This window comes from Motacilla alba, chromosome 4, assembly GCF_015832195.1.
Source record: "Motacilla alba alba isolate MOTALB_02 chromosome 4, Motacilla_alba_V1.0_pri, whole genome shotgun sequence".
In the NCBI taxonomy this organism is placed as follows: Eukaryota; Metazoa; Chordata; class Aves; order Passeriformes; family Motacillidae; genus Motacilla; species Motacilla alba.
This window is the reverse complement of record NC_052019.1, coordinates 64702442-64717731: the sequence shown is the minus strand read 5'-3', so window position 1 is coordinate 64717731 and position 15290 is coordinate 64702442. Positions and strand designations below refer to the sequence as shown.

At 37.7% G+C, this 15290-nt stretch overlaps 1 protein-coding gene across 1 annotated transcript in view; it reads right to left on the bottom strand.

The window, feature by feature from the left end:
- Positions 1 to 15290, bottom strand: part of SCLT1 (sodium channel and clathrin linker 1) — a 30335-nt gene that overhangs the window by 1749 nt on the left and 13296 nt on the right. Inside the window, exons 12-20 of the mRNA XM_038134392.1 lie at positions 15081 to 15258; positions 14029 to 14127; positions 13462 to 13533; positions 12804 to 12878; positions 12203 to 12348; positions 11722 to 11914; positions 10173 to 10369; positions 1562 to 1640; positions 365 to 460 (exon numbers count right to left, since the gene is read on the bottom strand). Coding sequence (XP_037990320.1) covers positions 365 to 460; positions 1562 to 1640; positions 10173 to 10369; positions 11722 to 11914; positions 12203 to 12348; positions 12804 to 12878; positions 13462 to 13533; positions 14029 to 14127; positions 15081 to 15258 — 1135 coding nt within the window. The remainder of the gene's footprint in view (positions 1 to 364; positions 461 to 1561; positions 1641 to 10172; positions 10370 to 11721; positions 11915 to 12202; positions 12349 to 12803; positions 12879 to 13461; positions 13534 to 14028; positions 14128 to 15080; positions 15259 to 15290) is intronic.

The following is a 15290-nucleotide window of genomic DNA, read 5'->3' as shown; positions in this document are numbered from 1 at the left end:
AATGGTAACTGCCGTGGGTGCACCCCAGCAGACCTGCTCTGTGCAAACAGGAGCTACAGTTATTTAAGGGTTGTTTTTGTCTTTGCTAACTTGCCATTTCTAAAGCTGGAAAGGCCTGTACACCTTCATTCACACATTTTGAACCTTGCAGGTTTCACTCATATCAGATTCCACAACCAAACCTAACAATCAAATAAACATCCTGTCAGAAGATGACATGTACAAAATCCAAGCTTGTTAAAATCGTGTTGGTAATAATGCTCATAAATGATCACCTCTGCCTGAGGAATGATGCAAAGTGAGTACTTTTGCACATTCCATGTGCTTGGATAAGACTTTTATCTTTTATCTGTGAGCTGGGTACCTGCTGGGATGCTGTGGCTGCTCTCTGTTCCGCCTGGCTCAGCCGCCTCTGAAGCCTGTCGATGTATTCCCGATATTCCATCATCAACGTCTCATCCTGTGGAAACAGAATCTCTCATCACAATGCCAAGTTCTTTCTCACTGAATCCACTCATTCAGTGGATAAGGTAGCAAAAAAAAGCTCAACACAAGAGGAATGTCAGAAGTGGAACTGTTTTCTCCTTACAAGAAAAGCCTGAGGACAAAGTGCTGACACATCATAGAGAATTTCCAGCTCAAAATGTGGCATCATCTGACTTTTCCAATCAATCAATCTGCAGGGGAAGTTTTACTCATTTCACCACCTTGAAGCAAGATGGATCAAGGCGAACATTTTAATTCAGGTTATTTAATCCCTGCAACCTTACAACATAAATGGTTTAGCTATTTACCTCAGAAGAAAGGAATACAGTAGATAATACAAATGGGATGATAAACCTGCTACAGATCTCCTCTCTTCCCATCAAAAGGTCTGTAAAAAGCCTTTCTTAACCAGCCTTTACTCACTTCTCGTATCATTTTTGTCCTCTAAATAACACAGCACTACAAAAAAAACAAGACAGAAGGACTTATCCTGGATAGAACTGGATGTTATCCCAGATTTATAAGGCTGACAGGAAAGCCCTTTCCTAAAGTGGCCATTAATTATTGAACAATGCACGTTCCAAAACAACCCTGCCCTTAATCTTTAATGGATATTGCTTTTAGCTATACTCATATATGGACACAGAATGTAAATTCTGCATACACACAGCACATGGAGAACTTGTTGACTGTATGTCCCACATTATCCATAATCCCAGTGTGCCTGCTCCTGTTTAGGGGCTTGCAGGGATTCACACGCAGAATTAAGTCCAGAAACATTTCCTGAAATTTGTCCAGAATTCCTAGATTAGTCACTTAGAAAGACAGAAAGATGATTTCCCCTTTCACTTCTGTAATTTGAGAGTAAAGTTCATTTGTCTTCCTGCCATTGGAACATGTCAGTCAGCAAGAAAACAGTGAGGCTTCCCAACTGTTACTGACTATCTCTGTCAAAAATCCTTAATTTTCTCTAAGCCAGCAACATAACTCACCTAAATAGCTTTCTGCTAAGATCTTAAGTATACGCACATCAGGTTGTAACTGAGAGTAGCTGTCACATCAGTCATTATCTTACCTCAGTTACCTTCTCATTTGCTATTTCCAGCTGGGAAATGAGCTCCTGGCTACGGAGTTTTTGTTGACGCAGCTCACTTCTGGGAATCGGAAGAAAAGATGCTGATTGGCAAACAGTAGTACTTCAGTTATTGGAATGTAATTTCATAGATAGTTCCCTGAATTGTGGAGGCTTATGGTGGGTTTTAATTGCAGGGTTACTCTTAAACCAACCATTTCAAAAGCACCACACAGCACTTCTTCATGCTGTGCATTCAAAAGTGTAATGGCAGAGGAACAAGATGTATTTGTTGGAATTAGCAAGACTTTGTCAAGAGCACTTGGCATTTTACAGGTTTTTTTCCCCTGTTTATTGAATCTTATTTTGGAGGCACGCTATCTAGTATGCAATAAATATAAGCTGCATTTTGCACAGTAAGTTCAATATTGAGATTAACATTCTAATTAGTGTTCCATAACCAGACACCTCAAGATAGGCATTTTTAAAGGTGCTTTGAAGTACCTAAAAATAAATCATTCTATACTTGTGAGACAGACAACAACATGTGACACTTTGTGAGGAAAAGGAAAATACCACCTACTTCAAAGCAGTCTTTTTACTTTTATACTGAATGAGTTTTAGTGATCCTCAATTTACACAGTATTGAAGACAAAAACCATCTGGATTATGACAGAAAATCTCTGAGCTAGTGCCTAAAGGAAACAGTTATTGCCTTCTATCAGCACAAGAAAAGGGATACTAAAGACACAACTCCAGTAATTTTGGCCAGGGAAAGATGCAAAACTAAGTGAGCTGCTCTAACCTCTGAGCAGTCTCTACCACCTCACCTTAAATGCTCCACCTGTTGTTGAAACTGCATGGGAAGCTAAAGCCTTTATTATTTTTGCAGGAGTGGAGGTAAGGTAGCAGATACTTTAACCTCAGATTTTCACCTTAAACTCTGCTATTTTAATGATGACGCTTAGTTCTCAACAATGATTTGCTCTTATAAACTTTTAAATTTAGTACTTCGTCAAAGTTTGAAAACTGATACATGGCACTTGAAATACAAGGCTGCAATGCATGTGCAACATCAAGTCACCACTACATCTGGTGAGGAGTTTCCACTCACCTGTTCTCAGCCCACCTTCTTAACCTCTTTCACCAGTTCCAGGTAGATATCACAAAAACTTCAAAAACTTTCAACTTTCATAGAAATGAAAGTACATAGGCAGATATTTCAGTGTTGTGAACCAGTTAAAATCTCACTTAGGTTACACCTGTTATCACACGTGAACACTTTTATACAAAGTAAGAATTAAGATTGCAGGATCAAGACAATACGTTAGTATGTAACACTTTTTGTTACTATTACTGTTTTGTTAGTATTTCTGTAATTTGTCCTCTGTAATTAGCACTGAGCATCAAATGAGGCATTTTCAATATAGGAGACCAATTTTTAGGTGCCCTTAAAATTCTGAGTTACTGAAAGGAGCCTGTCTCCTGTGCTTGTGCTGAGGTGTGGAATTAGCATGCTTAGCAGCACAGACCATAAACAGAGTTTACGGGCTCATATGCAGCTGTGATCAAGAAATTATTTTTATAATGAGATCACACTGAGCACATATTTAAAAGGAAACAGTTTAACCTTGTAAGCATCAGGAAATGTGATGGCTATTGAGCTAGACAGTTGATTCATTCTGAGTGTTAACCCTCCCCCAAACACAACTTATGAGATCTCAATATTAGAACTGAGCAATAACCCCAACTGCTGGGTAATTACAGCAGCCCCCACTGCACATTGTCTTTGCTAAGTGAGTAGGAAACAAAAGGTGAGCTTCCAGCATTTCAGCAGACGGGTGATAAATCCACCAGCTGCAGCAAGTACTTTCTGCAAAGCTCTCATGACAAATATAGCATGTGCCAGCTGTTTTTTTGGTTGAATTATACTATAATATGCTTCAGTTACTCTTAGTAATTATGAATTTTGTATACTGCCAGTACCTGCAGCTGTCTCTCATCCTGGTAATATTTTTTTTTTTAATGAACATCTTAAAATAAGCAGCTATGGCTGCCAAACATTGCACAAGTGCAGCCAAGAATAATGTTTCAGAAAAAGAGGCAACTTGCTCATCTCAAGATGCCATGCAATTCACTCCATGTACTCTTCAGGATGCAGAGAAAAGGAGAAAGCATTCATGGCCAACACTTCATATATTGCCACCAAAAAAGGTCATTCCTCAGAAGCAGACTATTTTCAATCACAGAAAAGATAAAAACAGAGAACTCCAAACCCACACATGCCTACTGATGAGTCAGGAACTCCAACTATGACAAAGAAATGTGTCAGAGGCAAAAACTGGAACAAAGACACCCAAAATAGCTGCAGTCAGATGGCTTAAGCTAAGCTAAGTCTTTAAATATAAAAACAATATAGCAAGGATTCCCTTTTGTTAAGTACTGACAATTAATGCAAGTGACTATTAAGGAAATTAAGCCATTCTGTATAGTTACTCAAATAAATGGGTTTATGCTACAAGTGTTTTTTTTATTCCCCCCCCCCCCCCAGATTTATATCTTGCTACCAGACAATAATGGCAGATGAATAGGATTATTAACTTATTAGTTTGTTCACACCGTGTATTGTTACTAGATTTTATTACTTCTCTAGAGTTCAGATTTTAAAGCTCCTCAAATGCAATGTTTCATGGAAGCAAACTTAGCCCCTTTTACAGTTTAAGCTAATGTTTATGTAAATTGTTTCATGCACTGTTTTGTAGAAGAACAGACCTGTGTATACCTATTTCTACCCCTATGCAAGTACCTAAACTGAGCAATCCTCCATGTGTCTGACAGGCCAAAGCAATATCCATGGCAAAGTGAAAAGAACTGTCAATTTCCTGTCAGGTTTTCAAGTTAGAGGATTGACCTTTTCCCCTGTCTGCAGTTGTCCAGATCTAGTCCACTTGAAGGGCATTTTGTGATGATTCAGTCATTTGATTCAATAGAAAACTTTGTTTATCCATGTGAATCTTATTCTTTCTCCTACCAGAATCATGTTCAACAAAAATAAGCTCTTGGTGCTGGCCACCGGTGCAGAGTCTGGCAAGGGTTTATCTGCTTACCTGCAAAATTCTCTCTCTAGCTACCCCAATTTTTCATTCTCAGGGTAAGAACATAAAAAGCTACAAAAAAATACTGATAGTACAAAAAAATATATGCCAATGAGATGGCATATATGATTAACCATCTTTTGTATTTGTGCATTTATCTACAGACCTGTAAAGGTGGGCTTTACAGAACAAATCAATCATCTAGCCTTACTTTTAAAACTTGCATACAGTCTGTCACTTCATTTTATTGGATCAGATGCTGGCAGACTGAATTACCCTGGTTTTGCCTGAATTCTGCTGTCAGAACTGTCTCTTTCAACCCTTCCCACTCTCCCCTCTGTTCTGTTGTTACTGAAGTTTATTTCCTTCCAATTTACAAATTTCCTAAACATCCCTTTGGTATTGCTGATTCCACTTCCTATGTGCTGTCATTTATTCTTCTCAGCTGAAGAGCTACAGAGCTTTACAGGGATGCTGTAAGGTAACAAGAGCAGTCTCAGCCAGTCTCTTCCCCCAGATGTGGCCAGAGGAACCATTCTTCTGGATTATAGTGCTTCAGTGAAAGCAAGAGCCTTTAAAATCTTGTGCATGCTTTCCTCACTTATTTCAAAAGTAAATTTTTTCAAATGAAGACAAGAAAAGTAAAAAGCACTTAACGTTGATTTTGTTTTTTTTTACCATGGCTGTCAAAGGCAGATCACCTTAAATTTTTGGGACATTCAAACTGAGAGCCTAAAGCTGTACAATTGGAAGCTCTCCACCCTGTAGATCAGCAACAACAGCAACACGGATTGCTTCTAGTTCTTATCAAATTCTACACCCATTTGTGGAGAAGGGACACTGGAGATCTACTGCCACGTCTGGAGTCACCATTTATTGCCGTGGGTCTTCTGGGCAGTCAGGACTTGGTGAAGGGAAGGAGAGATCTTGACTCCATTTCAGAAGGCTGGTTTATTATATTATGATATATATTACATTAGAAAAGACCACACTATAACTATACTACAAAGAACAGAGAGAAAAGAATCATCAGAAGGCGAGACAGGAATAGAAAGGAATGAATAACAAAGTTCTGTGACTCCCAGAGAGTCCGAGAGCTGCTGCCTCCTGGATTGGCCACCAAGTAGAAACATCCCACACTGACCAATCGAGGAAGCACCTGCTGCATTCCACAGCAGCAGATAACAAATTGTTTACACTTGAAGCTGAGGCCTTCTCAGCTTCTCAGGAGAAGAAAATCCTAGTAAAGGGATTTTCACAAAATATCACAACTACAGAGATCAAAAAGACCTTTTCAACATTAAGTCTGATTTGGTTATTTAGATTACTTGGACAACATTCCATATACACAGGAGAAGGGGGAAAGAATAAATTACTAACTCAAGAATCAGTTAAACTAATGAACATAAAATTTGTCAATTATTCACCAAGACTTAGAAGCTCTTTTCACGTTATGAAAGAAGTCTGAGAGTTTTATAAAATTTTTATACTTGTTTTCCAATTAAACTCCTATAAAGAATATGAAAGATGGCTTTGTTTTTACAACTTTTAACAGTGATCACTCACTATTTTACTACTATTTTATAATTGTAAACATTTGCTGTCTAAGTTCACTTCAGTACGTATCATGAGAACTCGAAGTACATTTAACATGGATGCAATCAGGGGTCAGTGCAGTTTGTTTTCTGACTCTGCCAGAGTAGACACTGTGGGAATAAAAGGAATAAACTTGGCAGTGAGATGTTGGCCATGCTGCCAAGAGCAAAGTTTGTATTTGGAATGATGACCCGTGTCACAAGGAGCACTGACCTCCTTAGTTATCTTCAGGGTTGACTGGCACAAGGAGAGTGAAGCAAAACTGGCTCCTTGCCCTTCTGCAAGGTGAAGATGAGGTCTGTTACCAATAAATTCTCCTTAAGATGCATGCAGCATCTTAAGAGGCTCAGAGGGAAGAAAGTTTCTCATAAATGAAGAGTGTAATACATTTGTATGAAGAAAATGTAAATGTAATTTAGTCTATAAGTATTCAGTGCACTGCCTTCTGTTTCAGCCCTGGTTCTGAATTCCAAGTTCAGTTTTATCAGCAACAGTTACATGTTTAACTTGAATGAGATCCAAAGGTCCAGAAAAGCACAGGATAATTTTCAGTGAAGCCTGGAAGTATCAATTTACTTATCAACACTTCTACCTACAGGTTTTTCACTGATCTACTAGATTCTTACTTTTTTACATTATATGCTCTACCATTACAGTTTGCAAAATTTACTTCTACTTACTTTTTTCAGCTCAAAACCCTCCTAACATTCACTGAATGGTGCTGCTTCATTCCTTCAAATTATTCAAAATTATTTAATGCTTCCTTTGTGCATATGGATTACACCTCACCAACAAAACCCTGCAGAGTTAGAACATGACAAATGAGCAGCACGGAACGTGGAAAAGTTAGCAGCTGCTGCTGGTAAGTTTAATAAAGAAGCCAAAATGCTTCAGACACCTTCACATGGAAAATAAAAGCAATGAGGACAGAACTGGAAAACCACCCTGACTTTCAGGCAAAGGAATGGGAAACACCTACACTAACAAATGGGACACTGAGTCAGTGTTTATGGAAGCTGCACTAACAGCAACTCCCTGGTGGAATGCAATCTAAAATGCTTCCCCCACACACATGGATAGGACTTGGTTAGGAAGTTTCTAACTTCCTAGAAAATCACTCAGCTATAAAACACATTAGCATGCTGCAAGAGCAATGTTTCTTGTTAAAAACTGTATTTTTGTTAAAAAGTTTAATTCTGCTACATGTCACCAACACATCCTCTGCATTTGCTCACATATTTACATGGATCTGCTGTTCCCTTGGACCCCACCATGAGGCTCGGTGAGAACATTTCCTGCATTAGCCTCAAGAGACCTTTCAAACACAGCATTTAATTAACAATAGATTAATTAATCCATTACCAGTATCAGTCTTATTTTGTATTCTTAATGAAATTTCCCTGATAAATGCATTTGCTGCAAAATTATTCTGCTTTTTAAATCATCAGCAACTTGATTTTAGTTCCCAACACAGTAAGAAGCTATTTGCTGCTCTGTACTTGCACTCAAAATGTTATTGTGATAGACGAAAAGAAATATGATAATTATGCATTCATGGTATAAGCAAGGACTTCTGTGCTGAGGTAAATTCTGGAGCTAATTTTCATACCAACTGCATTCTACATTACATTGCTGAATGTCTGGCAATGCATGTAAGGTGAAAAATAAGCGGGCTTTAAAGTTTCCAGATAATACTCATAAGGTTCATTTAGACTACTTGTCACCATGATATCAGAGCATCACTGCACAGATTTAACACCAAATTCCCGATGTCAGTCTAAATGACAACCTTCCTGTTTCTACTGCCAGCTTCCTTGCCAGGTAGAGCAAATGCCTGACAAAGACTTCTATTTCTAGCTCACACAGTATGAAAAGGCATAACACAACAAACCATGTCATAAAGTAACTGACTTAGCCCTTAGACTTGCACCAAAATATCTACTGAAGTCACATAAATAGGGACATTTTCAAGATTTATTACCCACTTTTCATCCAGGTTCACAAAGCAGACTTCCTTGCATTTTCTATGTCAGCATTTTGCTGCAGATAAATAAGGTCTAAATCTTTTGGTCTGCTGTAACAACATTTTAACACTGAACAGTAAAGGTTTTAGAGGCAAAACAGCTATATCACAGATAACTTTAATTATTTTGGAAGTCTGCAATTTTCCCCTTTTAACTGGAACTTGCTGAACCACATCCAGGATCCAGTGATGAACCGAGATGCTCAGCTGTGAAGTTTTGTATTTTGATTCACAGAAAATAAACTACAAGTTTAAGAGCTAAAATTTACCTTAGCATGAAAGATTGCAAAATAATTTTCTTCTCCAGTTACTGCATTTACCAAAGATGCTAAAAAAGTGTCAGTAAGAGCCAGCTAATTACATACAGTGAAGCTACACCACTAAAACTGTCAGTGAATCAGCACAGCTCCCAACACAAACAGGCTCAATACCCTTGTCTTCTGAAAGAGACTTTTCCCTTTCCTAAAGAACTGTTCAATAATAACCTTTGCAAAATGCAGGATGTTTTAAGGGAAAATAAAGCCAGCTTGTATCTGAACAGATAAGGTAAAAAAAACCCCGGTAACTGTTTGCTTAGGGAAGGTAAAGATGAGCACACACTTCACTGCAAAGAAGATGGTTATCCAGGTTCACAGTAGCAGCAAGGTAGATTTTCCTAGCTTGTGTTTAGAGAGCTGGGTTCTAATTCCACTCACACTGCTGGAATTCTGACAGCCAAGCTATGCTTCAGAAACTGTAACTACAGAAATTGCATGGGATACTGGAAATATGACTGAAGCTGAGAATATGCAAAGCATTACATTAATAATAAAACACGAAAAAACCCCAAGACTACCCCAAAGGAAAGGAAAGGTAGAATTGACAGGTTCCCAATTTTAATAGGGAAAAAGCTTTGCTTTCATGTTAACATGATAGTAAAGCAACTTCAAAAATCACTCTGAGCACAGAACCATGAGTGCATCACTTTAAGTGATTAAAGGGCTGCTTCAAATGTATCAAGTTAACAGAGCTACATAAACCTGAATTTTTGTTCTCAAACCCACTGAAAGGTAATGCAATGTTATATTCCTTTCTAACTACTTTAATTTTAAAGAAATTAGAGTTATGAAATAAGGCTTCCTAGTTTATTGTGGACCAGTGTGTCAACCTCCTCCAATTTTTAGCCAGTTTTGAAGAAGAGGAGATCTTGAGGACATAAACTTCTCTGCAGTTCTATAAAAACACCAGGCTAATTTAATCTCAAATTAATAGCCTACCTGAACTAAATAACAGCATTTCCTGAGCCTAGAAATGAAATGAAGCATAGAGGAAACTTGCAAAACTGAAAATATTCTTGTATTCTACACTGCAAAATACAAGCATCAGCTTAGAAATATGGATGAATTAAGAGAAAAGTAAAATTTATATAGTATTTTTTCTTAGGAGAATCACACAACCCATTTTTATCTTCATTTATAACAGCAACTGCTCAGAACAGGACATTAGATGTACATTCCAAGATGTTTTTGTCCAGTTTACTTTAGAAGTCTGGAGATTCACTCCACAACTGATGTTATGGCTGAAGAGGTACAGAAGTTCTCATAATCCAAAGTTAAAACTGTCTAAATTGAGTGTGCTGTATCTTGACAGAGAAAAATCAAAAGCAATATATTCCATTTACCTTTTGTCATTACAAAACCTCACACATTATCAACAAGATAATGAAACAGTGGAAGTTTTACTTCAGTGCTAACTTCAGAGAGCATCACAGGTTCTGTTTAGATCACTCTTTGTTTTGCTGCAAGCACATCTTTGAGTCTGGAATGGTTTGCCCTTCATGGTTTTTCACCACACGTCTACTGCCATACCCCAAACAGTATCTGAACCACACTTTGCAGAAGGAGAACAAAACTGCACTTACTTCAGCTTACCGATCCTGGCTTCTGCAGTTTCAGTGAGGTTTTTTGTTTCTTCTTTCCACCTGTTTGTTGCTTTCTGCTGAGCTACTAAGAGACGTCTGAGCTCAGCCGTGGATTTGTGACTGGTGTCCTCCATCTCCCTGAGTCGAGCTTCATAACCACGTTCTTTCACTGCATGCTCATGCTCCATCGTGCTTATCTAAAGAAACCCCACAAATCCAGCACAATCAAATCTCTCACTCTTTACCTTTTTTTTTCATTTGTTTTACAACGCCCGAGTTAAATTTATAAATATTTGCTGAAAGTGTGTAAGATACAATAATTAAACTTCTAATTATATACACAGAGATACGTGTTCCCAAAGCAAATTTAAGCAAATAGGACAACTGACAATAAAGGATAATGAGCTGTGTATGCTTATTTTTGTAAGTAATCTTTATTCTTCTCCCTCGTGTTTCCTCCACAGAAACAAGTTGGTTCTTTTTCATCTAGCTAAATGTGTTAGGAGTTTCATAACTGCATCTGCAACCCTTTGTGCATCAGAGGGAAATGAAATCAAGCAGTGAATCTTATCTGTGACTGTAATGGAAGCCTGCCTGATTAAAAATGAGACAGACAAAGATTTAGTATATGTTTTTGTTGCCTCATATCCACCACCCCTCTGTTACAAGATTCTCATCCTTTGTTTAAGCAAAGGGTTCTGGACTTGTACAAGAGTCCCTGTTCAATTTCACAGCTTTCTTTATCTTGCAGTGTAAAGTGGAAGCCAGATTTGAGCTGGTCCCCACTCACACCTTGCTAAACTGCTTACAGAGGTTGTCTTCATTGCTCCAGATCCTCAGATCCCTTTCTTTGGCATCTTTACACTGCACAGGGGAAAGAACCAGCTTTATATGCTCAGAAGCACAAGGATGAAAGCTGCCCCTCCCTCCAGAAGCCACAGGTACCCTGAATCTGTTGAGGTTACTACTGATTCCTTAACCCACCTGCAGCCTGCTCAGGGGCATTTGATGGAACATGTTCAGAAAGAACAAAGCAGCTTGCAGCTAATACTCTTGTTTGCAGCTAAGCATAGAGAACAACTTCCTCTGCCCAGAAAATAAGAGCCAATGCTTGACAGCCACACTGTTAAATTATTTATTAGCTACACACTGCCCTGACAACATGGTGGACACACAAGCAGAGGAACACTAGGCAGAAAGTCAGACAGACCAAGATTTCTGACACATTAGAGACAAAAAATAAACAAAGATCAGGAATTGCATTATTTAATCTATTCATCCTATTTACAGCAAAGAACATTTGGATTCTTCTGATCAAGGAGAATTTAATACACATTAAAATACAATTTAATTAGCAGAGATTGAGTTCCCCCATGGATTCTGAGGACACACAATGCGACAATAAAATTACTTTTAAGCAGCAACCAGGAAGCATCACTGAAACTGTCAATCTTAGGTTTAAACATTTTATGCTTTCTTTCTTAGAACTGCTGCCTTACTAAGCAAATATTAGTCTTACATTACAAAAAATACAATAAATAAAACATACCTTTATTTTAGCTTTTTTTTGAGCCTCTGCTGCCAGTTTTCTCAAACCTTCCATTTCATTTTGCAACTGTTCATTCTCCTGCTGAAGTTTAAGTCTTTGTTCACTGACAAAGGAACTCTTTTCTCTTTCTGAATCCAGAGTGCTTTGCAATTTACAGATAACTTCCTGGCAACGGGATTTCTCTTCCTCAGAGCTAAAAGAGAAGGAAAGTCTGGCTGCAACTGAAGGACTGAACAACTCTTGAACCAGAGAATGAAAGAAATAGACTGGGAGCTATCCACAAATCAGCAACGAACTTTATCATGATGATGGAATTGATAAAATCAGCCTTAGTTTCCCAATTATAATTATCTTGATACTATGTCTGCTACTGAATAAAAAGATTTGACAAAGCTCTAACAACACACATTGAACAGTTTATCTAGTCCAAGTAGTTTCCACTGCTTTCTCTTCTTCTGTAAACATCTGTAACATCACTTACTTCATTTCCAGTTGTTTCAGTTTATTTTGTGTCACCTGCAGACTCCTCTGCAGGTCATCCTTGGCAGCTTCTGCAAGTAAATACTTCTGATGCAGCTGCTCGAGCTTCCTACTGTCAGATTCATGCTCCCTGTGCTCCCTGTAAATCTGAAGAGTAAACTTAGATGTCAGTTTACTCCTCATTGCATCCTATTTTCCCATTATTTAAAATTAAATTGTATTTCTAACATAGTTACTGCCACTTGAAAAAGAGAAAAAGTTTCCAATGATCTGATCAGACATTTATTTTGTTTTCTGTCTACTGATCTTAACTGGAATATGTACCAGCATTCTTTTGGTTAAGCTAAACATCTCTCTTTTACTTTTTACACTTTTCAAAGAATTTTCTTTTTCAGTTTGGTGTTGCAGCTTTAAAAAACCTGCTGGATTTAAAAAAAAGAATGCAAACAACCTTAAAGTAAATATATGAAAACTTTAAATTAAGAAAATCTACTAAAAAATAAAATAGGAGAAATACACAAAAAAATATATTAAAAATTTATGTATTTTTCCTTCTGTAAAGAGATCTTAAATGTGATGTAAAATACATACAATTGCCTTACCTTTTCAAGTTCTTCTTCCACTGCTCTCTTTTCTCTAATGGCTCGTTCAATTTGACTTTGTTTTTCTCCACATTCCTTTTCATAAAAGTAATTTTAAAATAAGATTTATTAAATCAAAATAAAAACTCAACAAGTACTGAAGCCAAACCCCACCAAGTGTAAATGTAGTTCTTGCTGCTGCCATGGATGCATTTGATTGTATTTAACTGCTCATTATTTTCTCCGTAGGATCATTCAACATACAGACCAAGACACATCAAATGAAACCTTTTAAAAATAAATGTAATGCATAAATAGGTGCATAAGCACTGAATTCTTCTGGTCACCTGCATAACTTATTACAAATAAGCAAGGAAGGCTGAGCTTAGTGTATCTCTGAAAGAAACAGGGATACTTAAGAAGTGCCATCACATGGGAAATAGTTTCTAGAGCACCGATCTCACTGTCAAAATGCCTGTGAATTCATCTCTGGAGACATGCAGGATGTAATGTGCTACACAGTAAAAGAGGACTGTCCTACACAATCACTCATTAATCACACGTTGATTGACCTAAAATACTGAATTCTAGTGGAAGTATTTGAACAGTAAAAGTCTTAAAGTCTTAGAAGTCTTGAATGTTTTGCTACTGAAAATGTTTTTATCAATCAACTCCATACCATCTGAAGAGCTGAAATTTCTTCTGTCAGCCGAGAAACCTGCATGTTACATTGCTTCTTTGCAGTGTCTACCTGTGACCAAAACAAAAGTACAAACTCAGTCCCACAAACTACTTTTCCATCTTGCTTTTTGACATATATATATATGTAGTATATAGGTGGTGCATATGTTGAAAGCATGAAAATAGCTGGGACTGCAATAACTGACAGCTCTTATGTCATAAATGTTAGAAGAATGATTATTATCAGTCCACATTACTTTAACAGAGGGTGTTTAGGAGAAAAAAAAGCACAAATGAAGACACCACAAGTGTCATTCACACCTTCACAGTGCAGCCTTCTCCATGCCAGTGTCTCCAGCGACACCAACAGTTTTGCTTCTTGTTTAGAACCCATGTCTGGACAATAAATGCTGAAGAGGATGGTGCTATCAGCATGCTGCCTTGCCACTTATATTATCCAAACTCTTGTGAGAAAACTGCTTGTGATGACCGTGCACCAGCAGTAGCTTTTCACTCTGAGGAAAACCAAAAAAATCTTCCCATCCTTCTGAACATCATAACTTACTTCCTTTCTAATTCTTGCAGCTGTATTTTCTGCAAGTTGAGACATTTCATCCTGCAGTTTTTTGATCTCTTCTTCCTTTTGTTTCTCCCCAAAGAGTGCCTACAATAGAAATAACAAAATGAAATATGACTGATATTTCAGTCTGATACTAAGAGCATCAAGAGAAAAACCCACACTGCTCAAAAGACACCTTATTTTCCTTTTACTTTGGAGTAGCTGACGCTGAAATCACGTGGCACTAAATGCACATTCTTGTAAATCAGAACCACACAAAGAGCTAGCATCAGTAGATGCCTTTTTCTACTGGGACTTGGAGATTTTGGCTGAGCATGGAATTATTCAGAAAAAAGCACAGGAACCCAGAGCAAAATCTCCACCTCAATCTCCTGCAGAGCAGGGAGAAAACAATTTAAAAACACAAAGTGCTAACAAATACGTATATTAATGTGCATGTTTTTTATTCTGTTCGTTAACTGAACATTTTTTTTCTTATGTTCATTGAATTTTCTTCCCAGTTTGAAAAATTCAGAATGCTTAAGCCAGAGCAGTAAATTAAGAACTGTCTGCTTTGTTTTGGCTCCTTGAGCCATGTTTTCATATCAATATTTTTGGCATAAACATTTTTCTATGATAGTTTAATCACACATTGTACGCAAAAGTTTCTTTTAAGGCCCCTCCACATGTCTTGGTTTCTTTGTTGGTGACTCTGCACTTTCCTTGTTTCCTATGCCTTGTCTTTAACAGTTATACATTCATAACAGAACCTTCCTTTTTTTTTCCTGACACTAGCATTGGGTAAGAAACTCTGAACTCTTGTCAAAAACTTTGGAAGATTCATGTTTAGGTACAGTGTTATCACTTAGATGACCTTGATCCAGGCACTCAACATATGCTTTGAAGTTTATACTGTATGACAAGTCTGAGTGATGAGTGGTCACATCCCAGTCTGCTCCCTATGCATGACTAATTTTAGCACAACAGACATGAAAGAAGCTAGCTTGTGTATCCTAAATATCCTAATTTCTAGGAAATACCTTCATCCAATGACTTACCTGACTTTTTTGCAGGTTAGCTTCTTCCAAGAGCTGTATGCAATCTTGGACTTTTGCAACAGCATCATATGTCTCACTTTCTAGACTGGCAGACTTGGCCTGAAGCTCTCTGATCTGTTCCTCCAGGGCTACTTTTTCTGTTCTCAGCTGTTCAGCATCTTGAACAGCCACACACAATCTACAAGGCAGTAGAAATTTGACAATGTGATG